At 38.4% G+C, this 21,934-nt stretch overlaps 2 protein-coding genes across 4 annotated transcripts; both read right to left on the bottom strand.

The window, feature by feature from the left end:
• Positions 1 to 31: 31 nt before the first annotated feature.
• yeats4 (YEATS domain containing 4) lies at positions 32 to 5,035 on the bottom strand. The gene is made up of 7 exons (XM_085137929.1): positions 4,249 to 5,035; positions 3,921 to 4,040; positions 3,740 to 3,806; positions 3,507 to 3,601; positions 2,505 to 2,594; positions 2,295 to 2,382; positions 32 to 2,195 (listed from the first exon to the last, which is right to left on the bottom strand). Exons 1-7 carry the CDS (start codon positions 4,297 to 4,299, stop codon positions 2,026 to 2,028), a joined length of 681 nt encoding a protein of 226 aa, XP_084994055.1. The 5' UTR covers positions 4,300 to 5,035; the 3' UTR covers positions 32 to 2,025.
• cpsf6 (cleavage and polyadenylation specific factor 6) lies at positions 3,935 to 20,419 on the bottom strand. Of its 3 annotated transcripts, none has more exons than XM_085137921.1 (11): positions 20,286 to 20,419; positions 18,541 to 18,750; positions 18,350 to 18,453; positions 17,937 to 18,082; positions 17,474 to 17,650; positions 16,357 to 16,464; positions 15,017 to 15,515; positions 14,748 to 14,863; positions 14,359 to 14,512; positions 14,043 to 14,240; positions 3,935 to 4,040 (listed from the first exon to the last, which is right to left on the bottom strand). In XM_085137921.1, exons 1-10 carry the CDS (start codon positions 20,343 to 20,345, stop codon positions 14,054 to 14,056), a joined length of 1,761 nt encoding a protein of 586 aa, XP_084994047.1. In that variant the 5' UTR covers positions 20,346 to 20,419; the 3' UTR covers positions 3,935 to 4,040; positions 14,043 to 14,053. The 3 variants fall into 3 exon arrangements, with proteins under 3 accessions (XP_084994047.1, XP_084994046.1, XP_084994048.1); XM_085137920.1 differs by lacking the exon at positions 3,935 to 4,040 and adding an exon at positions 5,169 to 8,008; XM_085137922.1 differs by lacking the exons at positions 3,935 to 4,040; positions 16,357 to 16,464 and adding an exon at positions 5,169 to 8,008.
• Positions 20,420 to 21,934: the final 1,515 nt, after the last annotated feature.

The following is a 21,934-nucleotide window of genomic DNA, read 5'->3' as shown; positions in this document are numbered from 1 at the left end:
AATCTCGCTGATTTTAAACAAACTCGAGACCTTTAAGATTATTTCACACAATTTAATTTCAAATTGGTTTTGAAATTAAACTTTGGGTCTGCTCATCTGAAAATGCATTAACTAAAAACCCAATTGTGGCTGAATGAATTAAAAATGTATTCAGTGTTGTTCTTGTTTTTTTTGCCATAATCTAAAAATTAGTTGGTGCAGAAACTATAAATAATAGTTACACTTCATTTACTGCATTACTTGACAATCCTAAAAGCTGAATCCCTGAATATGGATTGTACAACATAGCACAACATAGCACAATTTATTTACAAATAAATTGTAACCTTAGAGATAAACTGCAGTTTTTAAATGATGAATTAATTCATTAAAGGAAAAGCTATCCAGACCTACAGGATATGTCAAAAAGTAACTGTCCTACTTGTTAAATCATGAATAAAATGTAATTAACCACAATGTTGAAAAACTGGTTGCAGTTGCCTGATTACTGCCAGACCAGGTGAATTACTAAACACTCAAAACTGTCTGACAAAGCAAAGATTCTCAAACACATCATGCTGATCTAAAGAAACTCAAGAATAGATGAGAAAAAGTCATTGACATCCATCATTCTGGAAAGGGTTACCAATCCATTTCTAAGGCTTTGGCACTCTAGTGAACCACAGTGAGAGCCATAATCCACAAAGAGAGAAAACTTGGAACAGTGGTGAACCTTCTCTGGAGTGGCTGAGCCACCAAAATTACCCCAAAAGTACATCCAGGATGTCACAAAAAAAGCCAGGTCAGAGTTTATAATTCAACTACAAGAAAAAGACTGGGCAAAAATGGCAGCCAATGTCCAGCCACCGATGTGTGCCCTGAAGCTGAAACATTGTTGGGTTATGTAGCAGGACAGTGATCCAAAAACATAACAGCAAGTCTACCTTTGAATGATTAAAAAAAAGAACGACCCAGTGTAAGTCCAGACTTCAATCCAGTTGAGATTATTTGGTATATTACTTGGATGACCTTCTGTTCCAAACTCTCTGGTGTGCCTGAATTAAAACAATTCTGCAAAGAAGAGTGAATCATGATTCCTCCACAGTGATCAGCGCCAGTTATCACAAATGGCGAGTTGCAGTCCTTGTTGCCAAGGTTTGCACAATCAGTTATTAGGGTTAGGTATAATTACTTTCTCCACAAAGGGCCAAGGAGGATTGGAGAACTTCTCTCTCCCCCTTAATAAATGTAATCCTTTATTTAAAAACTGCCATTTGTATTTAATTGGATTTCTGTCTAATATTCAAATTAAATGATGACCAGAAATATGTAACAAATATGCAAAACAAAACAAACAAACAAAAAAATAAAAACAGGAGGAGAGCAAACACTGTTTTTCACAGCAGGTCACCTTCTTTATATTGAGAAAAAAAAGTATCCCAATGTTTATGAGCCAATTGTTAAAAATATTTACATAAAACACGAGGAGGCTAGTACTAAAGGACAAGCTATTCACACTGAAAGTCATGTGTGACCAGTGCAAAAATGTTTGTCCTAATTGACACAGTAAGAGTGAGCTTATATCAGGATGACTGAATAAGACTGGCTTCAAAATCAAACCAGAGAAATGACAGCTTTGTGTTTCATCATTCTCCCTCACTGGTTTGATCATATTTGGGGAAAACAAAATAAAGATGCAGATGCATAGAACCAAAAGCAGACTTGATTTAGCTACAAGAAAAAAGGCTCACAACACTTTGTGATTTCTGACTCTTTAGAGTGTTGCAATAAAAAACAAAACTAGAGCATTTGTATGTTTAGGAGTTTTTGTGGCCGACTACATTTTTAAAGCACTTTCCTACCAACTCAAAACATATTCACATGTTTAAGATTCCCTTGGACGCTCAACAAAAATAAAATGCAAAAATCCTCAAACAAATAACAACATTGACTTTTTTTGTTTGTTTGTTAAATCCTTGGAGAGGGCAGGAGCACAGAAAATTGCTTCAACAACTGATTGCATCCATAAGCATATTTGTCCTTCTTTCAGTGCTCTTTATGGTCTCCGTCCTCTTCCAGTTTTCTAATTTCTGCCTTAAGGTGGTTGATGTTCTCTCTGCTGGCTTTGAGTTTGTCTTTCAGCTCCGCGATCTCTTGGCTTGTTCTCTTCTTTGCCACTTCCAGTTTCTCCTTGGTCCTCTGCTCCAGTTCACCGACTGGAGAAACGCACAGACATGAAGACAAAAGCAACTCAAAACTTGTGAATGCCTTTTTGTTTTGTTTTTTAAAACCGTGTTGAATATATGAATACATACACTCCGTCTCATGTTTGTAGGCTCCCAGGGTGAGTTGCCTCGATGTGGTCAGTAGCTGCTGCATCATGGCTGTTGGATCCTGAAAGATCTGAAACGCAGAAAAACGACGCATTCAGAGTTCGCGCTCTCAACAATAACATGCAGCGATTGATGAGCTCACACAAACTGATATACAAACACAACCACCATCAGAATCTAAAGCAATGGTACCATTTCATCGTAGAATTCAGACACAACTGTCTTCTTGGGCATGGCACTGGAATCTGACTGGAACAGCTTCAATAGGTGGTACAAGGTCACCTAAGAAAACAAAACCAGAAATTCAAGCAATGGACACAGGCACATTTTAAATAAGCTGATCCTCATATACAACTATATATTACTTATCAAGTGCTGAGGATTACACAGTGCTGTTGTGTAAATATAAATCAGATGGCTTCTGATGTTTTTTTTTTCTTATAAGAAACCATACACTAAATAAGAACCATTTAAACTGTACACTAAGAGAAATAGCACACCACACTCAAAAGTGTATATTACTTTTATTTATAACGTGTATTTGAAATACTAGGGTGGTGGTTTAGACACTCACCTAACAAGTGATTTGGTGGTATATAAATAAAACTGATTAGAAAATTTTAAACTCTAGCTCTCTCCTATATGCATCTCTTGTCCCATCTCCCTCTTCCCTTTCCCCTCACCCCCCAAATAAATCAAAGCAGATGACGGAAAGCCCGCTCATCTATCTCCTTAACCACTTATCTAATTCAGGGTCATGGGCTGGAAACTATCCCAGATGTCACAGGGTGAGAGGCAGGGTATACCTTGGACAGGTCTATGACAGAGCTAATACAGATTGAAAGGCAACTAATTTAGAACTAGTTACCCTAACATGTGTGACTGTGGGAGGATGACACTGAGAGAATCTACGCAGATACAGGGAGAACATGCTCCACACGAAAATGGCCCAGCTGACCAGGAAGGACAAACTTTGCTTTGAGGCAAGGCTGCTAACCACTGTGTCTACATGCCAAACTCTAAAATGTCTATCATCAAGCAGTCAAAATATATTAAAACCCTTTCATTCTGGTCCACCTGAATGGTGGATTCAAACCCTGGACCTTGCTGTAAGGCAACGGTGATGACAACTGCACCACCGTATCGCTCAGCTTTCTCTGAAACAGCTAAGTAACTATTCGTGTTGGCTCTTACAGGTCTCTCATTGGGATCGATGAAGAAGATCTTGATGATGATCTCAAACTCCCCCCAGCCTGTCTCTGTGATTTCATATGGAGGCTTAGTGACCACTGGAAATAAGAGAAACACAGAGAGCTTCACAGAATAATGAATTTTCTGAAAAAGTGTCATATATTAAAAATGGATAGATTACCATTTCCAGTAAACCCTTCAATATTTCATACTTGCAATGTAAAGAGTCATCTCACCTCTCAGAGGGTTACCGTAGCTCTCATGTAGCTTGAACTGGATCTTCTTCACATAAGCTGACATATCCTGGAAGAAAAGTATTTTTTAAGTCTTTTCAAACAGCATTTTGTATCCTTTTCCAGGTAAATGACACATTTTGTAGGCCCTGCTAAATCCCTCTTACTGATGTGGAAGCCTCACCTCATTTCTGTAAGGCTTCACATACACAGACCACTGGTGTGTGTGCCCATCCTCTTCTCTCTTCTTTCCAAAGTAGCGGGCAACATTCCCAAACACAATAGGCTTCACAATAGTCACTCCCTGCAGCCAACAGAGAGAATACAGAAATTTAAAGACAGGCATGACAACGGTACAAGTGGCAAATACAGAAGTACAGAAATTGAATCCGACCACGCGATTTTCGTCAAGTTATCTCAATCCACGTTAAATTATTCTGCTCATTGTTTTAAATGATAGAAAAATCACAAAGGGGTTCGCCTACACTAGAGTGTGGCGTTAGTTACGTTACCTTAACGCGCCCCCCGGAATCTGGACCAAATTCAGTCATCTTTTTGAACATATTACAACTAAAACAGTGCCGCTAATCCTTTAGTGCGTTATGCAGGACTCTTTGTTGCCCTCTCAGCTTTGTCTAAAAACCTTGCCATTTAGGCATTAAAAGTAGGCGTTACACACAGCGCACTACCATTTTAAACTGCCAGCCAAACAAGCGCCGGAAGGAGGTAGTGCAACGTATTAATCTGTCCTGGTAGAAAGGCTAGCAGGACTCTAAAGTTCCGGGCCGGGCGGAAGTAAGAACGTTTGCGGTCATTACAAAAGCAACCAAACTATAGCCAATGAATCCAGAACCTTTTAGCTCTAGGATTCTGTGATTTTTTACTTCAAGTGACATGATGATGTCTAACATGACTGATAATACAGAAAACAGCAATTACTTTCGGCAATCCTGTTTTCATTTGCTCATTATACTGGTTATTTTCGTCACTTTTAAGGTCTAAAAAATGTATTTATCTGTCAATGTTTCTAGTGATGAAAAACGAATCACTTACGCAATGCTATTTTAAGTATTCGTTTTATCCAGCAGAACATTCACAATCGGACAGGATGTCGATTATTTTTACACTATAGTTAAGTTTTAAACCTCCTCACACCTGATATTCTGCACTTCTGTCCGACACCGTTTTCTACTTTAACAATCCTTTATCATTTTATTAGGATGGACTTAAAATTCTGTTCAAAAGTAAGCCTTCAGGTCTTATACTTAAGGTGTGAGGTCCAGGCAATCTCCAATGGCAAAACAAGTGTTTTGGCCTAAAGTTAAGAAAATACTTTTGGACATAATACAAATAACAAAATTTACTTTCCCACACTTGTTTCTAATAAAACGAAACACATTATCCACAAATAAAACAGAACCACAAAACCAACTTAATTTGTATACTTTATTCTTTGAGAGCAAATGATAATCTATTTACCTGCTATGTACCACTACATGTAACCATTACTGGCGGTAGAAATACACCTGAACCTTAACTTAAAATCCCAAAGTTACAGTGGCGATACAAGTTCAGCAAGTGTTCTGCCCAAGTAAGACCCTTTAATATGGAAGCTCATTTCCGTCTTTTTGTTATTTTACGCATATTAAAAAACTATAACCTCAATTTGTAGCAGAAACATGTTTTCAAGTCATCATGCAAAGGCCCCTTTACTAGAAAAGTGTGATTTTAAAATCAAGTACCTAGAAACCTGCAAAACTAGCAGTTAGTGAAAACATCTTAGTCATACAAATACTGAAAACTCATAAATACATATGTATATACTTTCCAACTGCTTGTGCAGTTTAAAGACTCCCGCAGTCGATCAGACTTCTTGTTTCTTCACTGGTTGTGTTTGTAGACCTAAAAATCACTTACCTTTTCGTGCTGCGGAACAAAAGCCAACACAAATAAAATGAAACCAAATTCCTGTACAAATGCTCTTATTCTGGAGGGCTACACTTCTGCTTAGCTTGACCAGGGCAGAACTCCATTGGAGTTACCAAATTCAATGCACAACTAAAGAAATAATTTAATAATTTAAATAAAAACGAATAAAAAAAGAAAGAAAACAAGGCACATGTATAGTATTTTGCCCAAACCGATCAGCAGGAAATAAAATGAGGAAAAAGAGCAACTAACTAACATCAAATTAAGCCAATATCGTTAAAAAACATGATATAGGGCCTTAAAACTTCCAACATTTTTAAACTAACTGTTCAGAAATAGCATCATTATATTCAAAAAGGTCCCATTTTTTTCTTTTTTTTTTAATATCAAAATCCAATTTACATTTTGTTTACATTACATCACACTTTCAGTGAATTTGCAAGGATACGGAGCAAAGGCACTTACATTCCCCAATAAGTCACTTTCTGAAGTATACTGAAAAAGAATACACTTCAAGAGCAAGACAATGGTTTCAAAAGATGCTGGTACAGTTTCCTGCACAGCCTGTCATTCAAATTCCTGCTGTGACTCTGAATCCAAAAGTTTTACATTCACTGGTTACGTTTGAAAATAAGGCATTTTCTAAATTGTTACGGAGTGAAATTGAAATGACATTATTAAAAGAATAACCCCCAGAAAGACAAGGTGCGAACACAAGTTTCAGATTTTTTTGGGAGCAAATTAAAAATTTCACCAATAGCAATAATTTCACAAAAATGTGTTATGTTGTCTGCATGCAACTTTGTTCTCGTTAAAAACCATACAAAAGCACCGTGTTATTGCGCTGTATTCATACTGATTTGCATTTAAGACACCCGATGACACACTGCAGCATCAAACCTCAATATACCTGTAATTTCCTGATTTCCATTAACTCACATTTTAAAAACTGGTGGTATAATCGTGTTATATCATGTGTGCTGGGAAAGCTGTGGCAATGTAATTTACACTTATTTTTTTTTAAAAATAACTGTAAATTATAATAAAAATAACTGAGTAAAAGCTAAACCAGTCAACCAGTCATTGCTATTTTCCCAACCTTGCATGAAAAAACAAACAAACAAAAACCCTAAAAGCTTCAACAAATTGCTGTCCGTCCATTTTGACAAACATGCAAAACAATAAAAATGACAGGTGGCAGAATGTTTTACACTGTACCGACAAGTTAAAACGCATTTTGTTCATGGTTTAGTTATTTAAACCTATCATGGAAAAGCCTTCAAAATTCAAATACATAAAACATGTAACATCTAAAGTGAAAGGCATGTAACAAGAAACTGGTTCATACTTCCAATTAAGGAATAAACACTTTCACTCAAGCTTCAACTATGAAGGTTGCTTGAATTAAAATCTGCTTTTAAATCCATTATATGACAGAAGTGAAAGACAATTTGTTCATGCTGTGTTTCAGTGATAATTATTCAGCGGAATTACAAAATAACCCACCATCAAAAACCATTCCAAACAGCGGGGTCTTCTCTTTTTGGTTTAGCATGTTGACTACGTAATGCAACATAAGATAAAAACAAACCAAAGTGACTACATCCTTGCCATTTACCATGTAAAAAAACCCCAAAACAAATAATAATAATAAAAAAATCTAAGTCAGTATATACATTTAATATAAATGAACGAAAAATGTAGAGGAATTCACTGAATGCAGAGTGTACCTCAGTAAACATTTTTTATTACAACACCATCTAATTTTAATCAAAAAGCAGAGACATTTACAAACGTACTAGCCATGAAAAGAATAAATGAGAACGAGAGAGTGAGGGTAGGAGAGAAAACATCAAGCACATACCTTATAAAAACTGATCTCTAAACTGTATATACACACACAATACAGCGAGCCAAAGAACAAGGAAAAAAAACAAAAAAAACAACAAAAGGGTGTAATGTTTGTGACTTCTATTTGGGGATCGTGCAGGCCATTTATTTATTTATTTATTTATAAGTCGCAAAAAAGCATCACGCTTACTTTTCATGTCAAATAAAACATCATAAAAATAAAAGAGCTGTTTGGAAAGATTCTTTTGTCATCTTTAGTTACCATGAGTATAGAAGTTTGGATAACATAGCCTTACACAGGTCAGGGTCTTCCATCCGCTGCTCTTAAACCAGGCAGACAACAGATAGAGAGAAGGATGGGTGGAGAAGGATAGGAGAGGAGAAATGGAGGGGGTGGAGGAAGTGATGGTAGTTGTGTTCCTGTCCGGTCATGCACGGAGGGCAGGGAAAGAGTTCCTCCTTTTCCTTCCATCCATCCTTGATCCTCGTAAGCTGAAAGGTGTCAAAACGAAGGGTGGAGTTTGGTTTGGAGCCAGCCCAACAGTGAACATTTTCCCCACTCATCATTAAACCTCTACACTACATACGCAAAGTTTACACCAGGGCTGGGTTCAATTCACCGTCACTCTGAGCCACGAGGTTGGAGTTTGCTCAAGTCATTTTATCTTAGCAAAGGCAGTGCCAGACAGAGAAGTCTCTTACACGCAGCATAAATGGCACTATGGTATTTAACTGCTACTCTTAACACTCTGTTGGGTGTGTATTGTCCCCAACCCTAGCACAGACACAGAAACATATCATGCACATTTCAACAGCTAACATTCAAGAACTTAAATTGAACTCTATGAGTATGTACACGCACACACAAAGAAAAGTATTTCAATCTTTCGTCAAGTCTGCCCTGCAACTACGGAAACATGGATTTCAAAGTATGTACATGCATATACACGTATATACATGTACAGATGTTTGCATGTGGCACTTAACTCTTTTAGACATAAAAATATTGATAACCATATGTAAATGCACTGAAACACCTGGGGCAATTTTGTTTGTTCTGTTACAGAATTACAAATTCAGGGATGGACAATAGGGACAGTGGTTATAGTGTCTAAATGGCCAAATTGTGTATGACCATTTCGTCTTGTTTACAATATTATTAAATGGTGTACCTGCATCAACATTAGGTAATACCTTCAGAATATTAAGTCTTACTTATAGCGTTTCAATTAATTTGGCTCTCAGAGGACTATAAAGTGCAGAAAACAGAAATAAATAACCTTTAAAACTTACAGGGAGTTTTATTGGAAGACCTGAGCTAAAAGTTTTTTTTCCCTTTGATAAGTCTTTAACTACAGCAATAGGGATTTACCTTTCAATCACCTCCAAACATTTCAGTATTTGTCATTATTACCAGCAGGTTACATAACGGAGTACACTGGAAAACTTTGCTCACTGTGGCAAATACCAGAGAAAACCATGGTTGCAATTTGTTTAAGCTGTATATTAAAGTGAAAAGACAAAGGACCAAAACAGTTATCCATCAAAAAACAGCTATGAAGGAAAAAGCACATACGGCACATCTAGTGAAACCTTTCCTGCCCAAGCATACCAAGAGTTTTAATAAAACAGAAAAAAATATGACAGTGTGATTCTTACGGTGTCGCAAACATGGTCAAAGTCAGGAAGATGGAATATTTTGTGCTTGTAATGCTTTGCATAGACAAAGTTGAGCATGCAAAGTACAGGAGTCAGAAAAAGCTGCCTCTAACCATAATTGTAAAGGACAGCAGCAGTGGGATTACAGTTCTACACAATTTAAAGCACCTTACCAGAAATTTGTACAATTTTAAGATGAAATGACAAAAATTGTGATAAAGAAAGTCATTTCAAACTTGTTTCAACATTAAAATGACTGAACCATGATTAAGAGATTTTGCTTCACATGCTGAAATGAAGCCAGATAGAACTGGTATCTACACCAAAATTCAAGTAAGTACAGATGATTTTTTTACATTGTTTAATGGATTCAAATGCATAATGAAATTTGATAGGTTTCATAATCTGAAAGGTTTTCTTTACATAGTATATGCCTGCAGACAAAAGCAGTTGAGCTTACAGCCACATTGCACATCTCGGTACTCCTCCCATAATCACACTTGACATAACTGAACTTTTCTCAAGGGTGAAACATTTAAATTATCAGCCCAATAAATCATTTATATCGGGTTCATTATATTTCATATAAAACTTTAAAATGTGTAGTAGGTGTGTCAGTTAATACAGAATGGAAATGAAACGGGACAGAGCCAAACCAGGGTCAAGCAGTCCATGAAATAGTCTCAGTCCACTAACCTGGCTATGTGCTACAAAAGGCTCAGCAAATAAGATTACGCCAATACTTACCACTGCCTAGCTTATAGACTGCCATCTAATCTTTCACTGTTATTAATTATGTGTGTATCATATTTCAGAAAACTACTCACAGACAGCTCATTGAGTATGAAAAAGGTACACATCTTTTTCACCAACTAACAGTTCATGTGTTATATACTGTAATAACTGTGGGGCTAAATATTAAGAATTAAAACCATGTCCATTTGCCTTAGCTCAGCTATAAAGTCAAACATTTTCTTTTTCTATATTTTGGCCAAAGGCCAAAGTTAAGGACATGAATTACATCTCAACCATGTTATGGACATGAAGGCTGTTTGATTAGCTATAACCTAAACTGTTTGACTCTGGTTTGACATGTGTAAATAGCTTGGACATTAGGGCTGCACCCCCCAGCACACATACACCTACAAACAGGCTGAAGAGAAAGCATAAAAGTAACTTAAGCCTGGTACAAACACTGTGCGTTCTTGCATGGAAACATGAACAGATAAACAGTGTTAAGCACATCTCGAAACAACAAACGGCCACACTACAAGAAGAGGAGCAATGTACTTGGCACTCAATCTCAATTATTTTCCTCTTTAACAAGCTCACAAATATCAGTAGAAATGCAAAGGCATGGTGCAATGGAAAAATTGGGACATATCTCACCATCAACATTTTTGCTCGCTTAATTTTGATCTTTAGTCATTTTTACTGCAAACAACAATTTATAAATATTCTTCAAATGCATTTTGGTGCTGACACATTGCAATAGGCTATTAGGCCTTGTGCCCACAGAGGATCTCCAACAATGACAACAAGATGGCAATAAAGGAGACAGCAGCAACTTTAACATTTTATTTATTGGTTTGATTTTTTTAAACTTGGACTTAAAATGAAAGTTAATTTACAAGAAAATCTTATGTATTTGACAAAATGTAATCTTTTGTTGTGAGGTTCTTGGTGGACACAAGGTTTTGCAGGAAAAACGTGAGCATGTAAAGAACAATTTTGTGGAACAGAGACCAGATCAACTCAACAAGCTAGAACTGACAGCTAAAATCAACACAACTCTCCAGTATTTACATGAAAAAGTGCCTTTAGAGTTTAAGTTACATTCTTTTGGCTACTTTCAAAATGCAGCAACTCCATAAGTTAAACCACCCCAGTTATTACTTTCCAGCATAAGAGAAATAGGCACACAAACAGGGAACAATGTGAATATATAAATATCTTTCCAATGGGTGGAGCATAGTTCATGCTGTTTGAGTGCAAATACATGAAGATATCTTCAGTGGATAAAGCACATTTAAAATCAGGACAGATATTATTTGGGAATGGGGGCAACTGTACAGAGATGCTGTAGGGTCCACGTAACCTACTCAAGTCTGCTTTACATGCAAAACTGTAGATATCTCAGAGCTTTGGCAGTAAAAGACAGCCAAAAAACCCAAAATGGCAGAAACACTATATCCAAAGAAGCCCCAAAACTTTCCACAAGTTAGCAGGTTATTCAACGTGCAACTGAAGCAATGGAAGAAAGCATCTTCACAAAGAGATTACATAACGACTTGTGAAACCCTGACTCTGAAAATCCCAGACAAAAAGCAGCACAGGGCAGAAAGGCAGCCTAAAATAGTTGACTCAAATCATGTGAGAGCAATACACTATTAATGTTTTTTTTTTTTATCCAACAACGTTAGATGCAAGCTGACAATTAGAATGTTCAGATAAATGCATCTACAACCACAGCACCAGTTAAAATTGAATTAGCTTGGATATAATGCTAAAAATAGACAAAAATCTCACATACCTGCATGATCTCTTTGCTAAATTGGACCGATTAAACTGAATGCTGAAGCCTAACTCACTGTCATGAATGTTATGCACCAGTACAAGTTCTCCCATAAAATTGTGACTTTCTTTTCCTGAATCATGCAGAGCCCTCTAAGGGTTAACACTGAGAATATTTTCCTGGACTAGGTTTGTGTTCTCTCACATTAATGTTTTCTCTGATCCATGTAAAAAAACAAAAAAACAAAGCTAAACTCTATTATGAAATTGCATTATACTAATTTTGACCACTACACGAGTAAGTTGACTTTCAGTTGTGACTGTTCAGGCACAGGTATTCAGTTACTACAGAAACTAGAGGAGCTCTTAAACTGTAGCTGTGATTTTTGACTAAAGTTGTTGGAAGACAAACTGTCAGCATGATAGTGGCTGTGACCACAGCTGTGCGTTAGTTATGGTTACAGTTGTGACATACAAGGAGTCGTTTATGATAGGTCTAATATTGACTGCACATGGAAGATATATGTAACTTGTATTGAATATACTCTATTTCTGAAAACTTGTGGTATTTTAACAACTAGCATAAAAGCATTTTAATAGTACAGCAAGATCTCCACTTCAGTCCATATGCAGAAATTATATTACTATGAGTGAACGCCACAATGGCCTACAAAAAATAAAATTAAAATAAAAACTCCAGTGTAACCTTCCGGGTAACCTTCCGAGTCTGTGGAGCAGAGCTTAGGATCTAAAAACACTGATTTTCTTAAGCTTGTGCTAGCCTTTAACTTTAAATCACTTTTTTTTAAAATTGTGTGTCAACATAATAGTATGGTAATGCAAGTTATTATGCACAGATCTGAAATATTAACCAATTCTCATTACACAGACTCTGCAAACAATTTGATTTCAGCCACTGTTGAATCCAGGCTGACCTTTGCCTCATAAAATGATTAGATGTGACACTGCGTGTAAAAACCACACCAGCATTTGGATATTCAGTAACATATATTTTGACAGATTATTATGTCAAGGGGACAGGCATTTTTCCCTCCTCCACTTCACCTCAACATCTTAAGTTAAGGTGCAATTATACAAATGTGAGCAAACACTATGCAATAAAAACATTCAACTTGACACAGGTGAAATGTCAGGTGATATTACTGTCATGCAGATATGGCACAATGACATTAGTTTTTTTTTAAGGGGTGGGAGGGGGCAAAAGTCATAAGATGTTGACACTGATAAATGTTTAACTTCTCTGAAATATCACAGGACAATGATATATTTCAAATAACACACTAAAACTGGAATATGTACAACACTATGAATGAAACATTTACAAAATGTAGATTGGTCTACTACTGACAAGGTGTAAAAACAGTGTAATCAATTCAATGTTAACAGACCATATAAAATCTTAATTTGTACGAAATACTGAAATGACTAAAAATGACTGTACAGTATTGTGACACCCAAATCTTGCCAATCAGGATTGAAGCGACCAGTACAAGCCCACTGATAAACCAAACTTTGGGAATTCACATATAATTAATATGGCAGTTCTGAGTGTTGATATAATAAAAATCAGGCACATTTGGTCCACTTGCCACAGTTCCTGGTAAAAGCCAAAATTCTGATAATTTCTACTTTATTGATGCAAAAACCCTTTAAATTTTATAAAAAGAGTAACTGCAAAAATCATCTCAACAGGTAACGTATGCTATTTTCTTGCCATGCACAGGTGCATACAACTTTTATTCTAAAATGTATTTGTTGTAATATCCAAAGCAACCAATGAACTTTGTAATTTACCAGCCTCTGAAGCCTGCAGACCAAGGAGTACAAAATACATCCAGAAATCCAGTGACTTATATTTTCTCATTTCAAAGGGACTACAGCGTAGATACAACACTTACAGACTCCACTGTGCCAAAGTGAATACATCAAGTGTGTATTTTGCACATTTTGTGATACAATAGAAATTGTGATTACAACTGAAGAAATATGGTTTAAGTTGACTTACCTTATACCTACCTGAAGACAGAGGACTGAGTTTTGAAAGCCTTTTCGTTGCCTACCTCTTACTCTCCTCATGCAGTAATTTAATATTTTGATGATAACATCCATTATCAGATGTTTAACCATTATATGGGTGTAAGTAGGATTTGGCTTTGGGATTCATCTAGAGCCAGTGAATCCAATGAGAGGAGGTGTGCAAACAAAGAAGACTTTAAATCTCAACTGTGCCACTTTCTGTTTCTGTCATGCCGTCTGAGCCTAAATTAGTTTGCCTCAAAGTTTAAGACAAAGATGCTGTAAAATACACAAAAAAAATAAAACTGGTACCCACCTCCTTTCCGGCTAACGGTGCCGGTATTCCCTCTCCCTCTCTCTTTCCCGGTCACGGTCCCGATCCCTCTCACGATGACGATCTCTCTCCCGACTGCGTTCTCTGTAATAGTCCTCATGCCTGTCGCGGCTACGAGATTTGTGTCGTCGACTCTTTTCTCTTGAGCGACTGTGGTCACGTTCCCTGGAACGTTCTCGCCTTGCAGAGACAAACGAACATCAAGTTACAGTTGTTTAATAAAGTTCAAACACCTACATTTTCTTTTAGTCCACAAGTATGTAACTACCTGTTTCAGTGTAATATTTAACAGGCTTACCTTGACGCAGAGCCATAGCTCTTTGACTCAATGCCATGGAGACAGTCCTGCAGAGAACTGATGAGGACCTTGCAGCGGTCGTCTGCGGACACTTTGGACTGCTTAATCAGACTGATGGCTGTCACCAAAGTCTCTATAGCACTGCCATAATCACCTAAAAAGAGAAAACAGTGGAGTAAACTTTTCATCCACCCATCCTCTTCCACTCATCCTTATCAGGGTCGCAGGCGGGCTGGAGCCTATCCCAAGAGTCATAGGGCAAGCAGCAGGGTACACTGGTCTATCGCAGTGCTCTTTTACTTCTTTCAAGAAATTTAAGTTTTCCCTTACGGACAACATGTAAACGCACTTATTTAAATGTATTGGAAACATATCACCATTTGCCTTACCTGCACTGGCATCAGAAACTGCTCTAGATATGGCACTGGAGGAGATGGCTCTGTTCCTGTTCATGATCTCCTCAAACTCTGCCTCGCTTAGAGGAGTCCGTGATGTGTCCATGTCCCTAAAAAATAACAGAAAAAAAAGGATCAAGCATTAATTTATTTTTAATTCATAGTATCCAAGTTCTAGGCTACCCGAGCACAAACAAAAACCTCATATTGAATGTGTACATATAGTGGTTTAATTTGTTGTTCTTCTCAGTAATTGTTCTTACCGGCCTCCAGGCCCATAATCTCCTCTTTCATATGGTGGGGGGCGGCCGTATGGGTCATTTGGTCCCGGTGGACCTCGGCTATCATTGGGTGGCATGCTGTTGTTGCCAGGGGGAGGAAAGAAGGCAGGGTTCACATGCGGCGCTGGTGGTGGGCCACCTGGTGGGGGACCTGGCAGATGTGGTGGTGGAGCCAATGCCATAGGCGGGCCAATAGGTCCAGGAGGACGGGGTGGAAAGGGTCCTGGAGGGGGTGGGCCCTGCTGAGGAGGTGGGGGACCAGGTGGAGGACCATAGCCTGGAGGTGGAGGACCTGGAGGCAGGGGTCCCAGTGGTGGCTGGCCAAACTGCCCAGGGAAGAGAACAGGTGGAGGAGGCCTATCGCCACGATTTGGAGGCCCAGCCATGGGAGGTGGAAGACCCTGGCCTGGAGGTGGAGGTCCTGGAGGTCCTGGGGGACCTGGTGGACCGGGTGGGGGGCGTGGAGGACCCTGCATGCCACCTAGAAAAAGAGCAAATTAACAAAAAAGACAAGAACAAAAAAAAAAAAACAAAAAAAAAAAAACATGAAAGAAGTAAGCTCCAGTAAACCAAAATTCTTGTCTAGAATGACACAGACTGAGCTCTCCACCTTTTTCTACAAGAACAAGTAACTGGCAGATTGAAAACATAAAATGTATACTGGCACAGTCGATTTGTGGACTCATTTTTGAAGTCTAGTGGCAGCCTGTATTTTTCTATGTATCTTTTGTACAGTGATAACTTTAGGTACCAAATGGCACTTTAAAGCAGGGACAGTGACACAAACATGAAAGAAAGCCATTGCTGCACAGGACAACAATTGACGAAAAAAGGTCACAAATGACACTGAAAAATAAATCAAAAGGAAAGTGAACAGATGAGAAGCTATAGTTTCAAGCAGGCGTTGCCGTTTTAATTAAACAAGGCCTTGTATTGGACTGGACCCTTCTCATTAACACTTGACTCAGAAGATGCACTGCTATAAGTTTCCAGAAGCCCTAAATAGAGTATATACAGTGTATAAACTGCAATGTGGAACAAAGGAGTTTGACTGCTTATGCCACCTGAAACAACTAATTTACCTAAAATGTACTTATGCTCAAAAGAACAAAGCACACGTTTATTTCTTTTGGTAAAAATGTTTTAAAATTTAACATGCTGCCACATGTGGGGCAAATAATGTAAACTGTCGATTCAGAGTAAGCAATGAAGATCAGCTACCTCGGGGCAGTAAATGTGACAGTCTAATTTGTCAATAAAAAGCCAAAGCTAGGATTATAAGGCCATCTAATAAATCAATTAGATTAATCGAGGTATTTCACCTCTGCTACGCCAGCTCCCGTTCCTGCCCCCCGGCTGGAAGGGATTGAAACTCATATCCATCAGAGGGCCATCTTGGTGCCTAACCAGATCTGGTCTCATGCCCGAGCCTAATGGGGAAAAAAGCAAACCAATCACAACTCCTCCCTTCAGAAACCTCTACCTGCTAACTGAAGGCCTGTCGCAGCCCAGCGGGACGGGGCACCAGCCACTAAGCAAAAGAAGAGATATGAAAAGGGGGAATGGAGAACAGCCTGCTACTCCATTCTCTTACTGCTTCCGAAAAGCAGCCAAGCCAAGATTTGTAGAGAGGTAAGTTTGGCAGCGTACCAAGTCAAGCTTTGAGAAAACCTCTAAGTAAAGGAATGGTGTGGAAATTTTCACAAGCAGGAAACCACACCATGAGAAGGATCAACTGTTCAACTTGAGGTTAAGTGAGACAAAAATTCAAACCAGACAAAGAAGGAAACATGCAAAGAAAGCCCTGCCAAGGGAGAGATGAGAAATCCCGCAATAGTAAAAAAACATACTAGATCAGATGAGCCATGATCCCATGCAGGTGTGAGTAACAGCAATGCCTGGACTGTGCTACCTGAGCAGCACTGCCAGACAGAAAGCAGAACTTCCAAGTTTTTAAAACACTTGTGACTTTAAATCTGTTGCGCTGTAACATTATATGTATTTATTTTTTTCAAATCATCACACAGTCGACAATACTGAACAGAAACAAACTGACCTACAAAGTTCAATATGTGATTTAACACAACCTCTGCCAGCTGTGGTTGATCCATACATGACAGGTTGCACTTTTTGTGAGCTGTGTGTCTTTATGGATTTGCTTATATCCACAACACATCCACTCATGAACTCGTTTTGACTGCCAAGTCTCAAAAACTAATATATCCAGCTCAAGTTCAACTATATATCCCTATGAAATGTGGTTAAAGAACAAACTTATTTTGGTAATAAACCCACTCAGCATTCAAGACAACACAATCCCTTGATTTGGACCGTTTCTGCCCCTAATTTATTTTTGTTGATGAATTTTTGAATATCAATATTCATTTCTCAAGTAACTGAGTGTTGTCCCATACTACCAATACATCTTGCTAAACTAACCAGGAAGGTGTGGTGGAGGACCCCCAGGCCCTACAGGACCAGGGAAGCGGTCTCCTCCAGGGCCAGGTGGTCCGGGGAACCTGCCTCTCCCTCGGCTTCCCATGGGGAAACCACCACGGGGTCCAGAACCAGGAGGACCAGCCTTTCCTTCCCCAGACATCTGACCTGTCTGGGTACCTGTGAAAAGACAAATACAAACTCATTTCATATGTAATCATTAATCAATATGTGCACATGGCTAAGAGACAAAAACAAGGATAAATTACATGTATGATTTCATACATATGCTAAGATTAAACACAGGTCATGTAACATATGTGATGTACTGTGTAGTCAAATATATTTATATTTAGAATAACTCACACATTCCAACATGTGCAATTTTTTTTTTTTTACACAACTTCCTTTAACCAGCACTGATCTCTTCGGATAAATAAACCATGAGCACACTTGCCCTACTTACTTTTGCGTGATTGCATTTCAAACTGGCTGAGGGACTGCTTGTTGCATGGTGTGACAATGGGATTCTGACCATGGAGCTCCCTCTTTGACAGCAGCTCCATTAACTTTCTGGAGGATGCCTCTGAACCAACACACACCAGAGCAAACCTGGAAAACACACGCAGAGGGCATACAGTCAGACAATTGATCGCATAAACGTCAATGCACTGTGAAATTCTGAGCCGATAGTAATATCTAAACAAGGTCACTGGCACTCAAGAACATATTTATGTCTTTAGAAACAACAGCCTTGTGGTAATACAATCATAAAACTGACTCAGTGTGATCCCACCCTGTACTCCTAACACGGAATACTTAACATACTCTTTGACTTAGTCCAACTGCATCATAGAAATAAAATACTAAAGACCTCACCCTTTTGACTGGCCATTGGCTCGGTTTTCAAAGAACTTTATCTCCAGCACATCTGTGATGCCTATCACCCGGATAGCTTCTGTCAAGTCCTCATCAGTTGTCCACTGCAAAAACAACCCCAAGCAAAATGGCATCATGTATGGATCACAATTAAATTTGTAAGTCCAATTTTTAGACAATCTGACACTCACCCATGTGAGGTTTCCTATGTACAGGGCAATTCTTTTTCCAGTGTAGGTGTACACCACGTTGGGCGGGGCGCTTTTCCCTCCCTCTGTGCCACCTGGGGCTGGCAGCGAATCCAAGTAATCCCGGTCTTCTGGAGCATCACCATTATTGGCTGATGGGGATATTACGTCATCATACAGGTCGATCTGCTCATGAACCGGGTAGTCAGCTTCCTGTATTAAGAATGCAAGAACAGAACAGTGAAGCACTTAATATCTAGAGCTTGATAATGATTTGATGTTATTAACACCAAGGACATAATTTATCAGCTTCTATGTCTGACCTGATTCTGAATCTGTTTCCTCACCAACACCAGAATAGCAAACCTACATTGGTTTTCACCATCACATTGTACAAAAAGGTTTCCTTGTGACAGGTGTGCAAAATTCCCACTGAATTGAGTTTGATTTAATTGTTTTTGCAACAGGCAGTTGTCAGAAAAACATACCAGCACTCATTAAAAATATGTAATTCACTATTGAATCAATTCAAGTTCAATAACACTAGCATCATGCAACTGCTTTATGCTGACCAGGAAAAGTCAATTTAGGGTTAAGCTTCACAGCATATCCAGATATTGTAGTATGATAATAATAATAATATTAATAACAGCATAAACTTGTGATCAGCAGACAGTCGCAAGCTTCGTAGAACTTATATCCGTATCAAATTAATTTGAAGTGGTTTATTTATGCACCCTGTGCGAAACCAATTGCTCCAATTGAGACAAATTAAAAGATTGGGGGTTTACTTAACCAATCTGCCAAAGTCGTGACTTAAATATATCCGTTAAATCATTTTATTCTAATACACTGGCTTACTTAAGTTCAAGTTTGATCACCTGGATAAATTTATGCGTCGTGACTTTCTCCAAGCATGAATGCAAACTGAGTGTTTGCATTATGGGTCAAAATCAAGTATGTTTTGAAAGCTGTTTAGCAGTTCGAGACACAACACTATCTTCACATGCGAGTCCTTGGCTAAGCTGAAATTATAACCACCGTCACAGAAAAGGGGCGTGTGGAGAAAAATATCTTCTGAATAGCCCCAACATTGACCTACTCCATGCTAACAACATGCCGTGTTTATTACACTATTCAGAGCCTACTAAGGTTGGGCGACTGCACGAGTTTATCGACAATAGGCTGAGGCTATCGTCAGTTATTGGCCTGACCATTGTCGGTTGGAAAATGTTAACACAACCTTAGAGCCTAAAGTCGTTCGGTTTAGCTTAAAACTCCTCTTTATCAACTGAAAAAAGTAAAGACTTACTAGACACGACAGCGTGATAGCTGTGAATTAGTCAATGTCAGCTCGCTAACGAAAGTGCGTTTGTTTGGCTTGCTAGCCCGCCACTGGCGACCATGCCAAGGCCGGAACCCAAGCTACGCCGTAAAGACGGCTGCTTTTAGCATTTACTTGAATAAATAACAACGCACATCACGAAACAACTGCAGCGTGCATATTAATTGCTAAATACATGAAACGTCGTGTTAAATGTCGACAACCCCACGAACAAACAAAAGTCTGCAAAGCACGTCGATAGCAGAGGCTGCAGGCTTGCAGCATGTTGAAAAGGCCTTGTGTGTCAGAGAGCCTCTTTAGCCACAAAAGCTCGCTACTTTGTAGGTTATAATAAATATAGCAGATTATACAGATATTAAAAAATAACACCTATAAGCGAGGTAGGGAAATATGTATTTATTACCTGGTTGAACTCCTCCTCGACGTCGGCGTAGATGTCGATGTGATCCACACCGTCCGCCATTTTCCTCTGACTAGCAGCTCTCACCGCCTGCGGTGCAGACTACAACGACGGTACACCACAAACAATGAAAAGAAGACAGGCAACGAGCGCCCCCGCTGGTTAATTTCATTCATTACAACATCACCCGTGTAGACCACGGGAAAATCTGTTGCAGTCACGACTGACTGTGAAACAAAAGCCCACCGTGTTAAAAAAGCAAAACTTATCAAACAGTTTACATGTTTATACATCCTCTTGCTTTACTTATGATTTATAGCATGCGTGACATCAATTTTAATTATATGGCCCCTTTTTTATAGCCTTGAGACGATGTCCCACAATTTACTTGCTTTTGAGAATATTCTCAAGTCTGGCTTTTACCCGATTTATATGAAGGGAAGACTTTCTAGTACAATAAACTGCTTTTTGTTACAATGCTATAGTCATCAGGGAAAGTTAAAAGAGATCAAAACCTCCAGGGCTTTGCAGAGTTTGAATGATGATGTAAAACTACCACAAAAAAAATGACACACAGAGAAATACACTTCTGTCTTTTTTTTTTTTTTAGTTTCACACAGGAAAAAATATAATGTGAAGAGACACAGAATATATGTGTGTTATAATTATGCCAATCTACCGTCACATCCTTACTGACAATACAGGAGATTATAAAGACTGTTGTGTGTGAGCACTAGGACAAACTCATGCTTTTCTTTTAATCGCTACTGTATTTATTCAACAAGAGAGCTTGGAATATAATATATGTGGGGTATTCCCCCAGCATTGTTAATGTTTTCCACTTTGCACTAGACAAACGCAGTCTTTGCCCCATATTTAGTTTGTTGGGATCTGATCACCAAAACTGCCAGGCTGTCGTATCAGAACCCCTGAGTGGTATAGATTTCAGAGTGAAACTCGGAACATTGCATGACCATATTTGTCCGCAGTTTACTTGTTTAGGTATTTAAATAATATCAAATGAGCTGTGAAGCAAGAGGCTGAATGCAGCAATTTTAGAAATTTTAATTGACAATTCACTAGAGAGAAAAAAAAATTAAAAATAATGCTAATATTGCATTGGTGGTCAGGAGGATGAATTAATATTCCCTAAAACCGCCATGTGTCTACTGGTGGTATTAGAAAACGGTTCTTTTACACATCAAATTAAATATATTTTATTAGTATGAAGATGCAGTGATTAGCAGTGTCACTTGAAAGTAAGAAGCTTCCTCTTTTGTGCCTCCTGGTCCGCTGGGGCCTTTCTATATAATGTTTTATGTTCTACATTTGCCATTCTGGATGCTGTGGGATCCCCCCACAGTACTCAGACGTGCATGCTTAACTGGAGGTTTTAAGTTGGGTGTGAGTGTAGATTTTCTTTGTTTTCTGTCTATCTGCGCTAGACCTGTGATGAATGGACAGGATTTTGAATACAAAGCTTTGACTATCACTAAAATTCCAGTTAGAGTAATTTCTTTTATATATATTACAAAAAAAGAAATCTCAGGTTGTCAGTAGCCAGAACTGAAGGATTGAATCCACTTATCAATAAAGTCATAATTTTGATAACTGTTATCCATTTACCTTTATGTGGCCAAAATAAATTACTC

This window comes from Neolamprologus multifasciatus, chromosome 17, assembly GCF_963576455.1.
Source record: "Neolamprologus multifasciatus chromosome 17, fNeoMul1.2, whole genome shotgun sequence".
Classification (NCBI taxonomy): Eukaryota; Metazoa; Chordata; class Actinopteri; order Cichliformes; family Cichlidae; genus Neolamprologus; species Neolamprologus multifasciatus.
The sequence above is the reverse complement of the archived record's forward strand: the minus strand, read 5'-3'. Positions and strand labels throughout refer to the sequence as shown.

Excerpts from the sequence above, each read along its gene's own strand:
- yeats4 (XM_085137929.1), bottom strand. The coding sequence starts at position 4,299 with ATGTTCAAAAAGATGACTGAATTTGGTCCAGATTCCGGGGGGCGCGTT. Across the intron at positions 3,807-3,920 it reads TGAAGCCTTACAGAAATGAG|GATATGTCAGCTTATGTGAA; the intron begins GTGAGGCTTCCA and ends CTTTTCTTCCAG. Across the intron at positions 2,595-3,506 it reads TCGATCCCAATGAGAGACCT|GTGACCTTGTACCACCTATT; the intron begins GTAAGAGCCAAC and ends TTGTTTTCTTAG.
- cpsf6 (XM_085137921.1), bottom strand. The coding sequence starts at position 20,345 with ATGGCGGACGGTGTGGATCACATCGACATCTACGCCGACGTCGAGGAG. Across the intron at positions 18,751-20,285 it reads TCGAGGAGGAGTTCAACCAG|GAAGCTGACTACCCGGTTCA; the intron begins GTAATAAATACA and ends TTCTTAATACAG. Across the intron at positions 17,651-17,936 it reads TGAAATGCAATCACGCAAAA|GTACCCAGACAGGTCAGATG; the intron begins GTAAGTAGGGCA and ends GTCTTTTCACAG.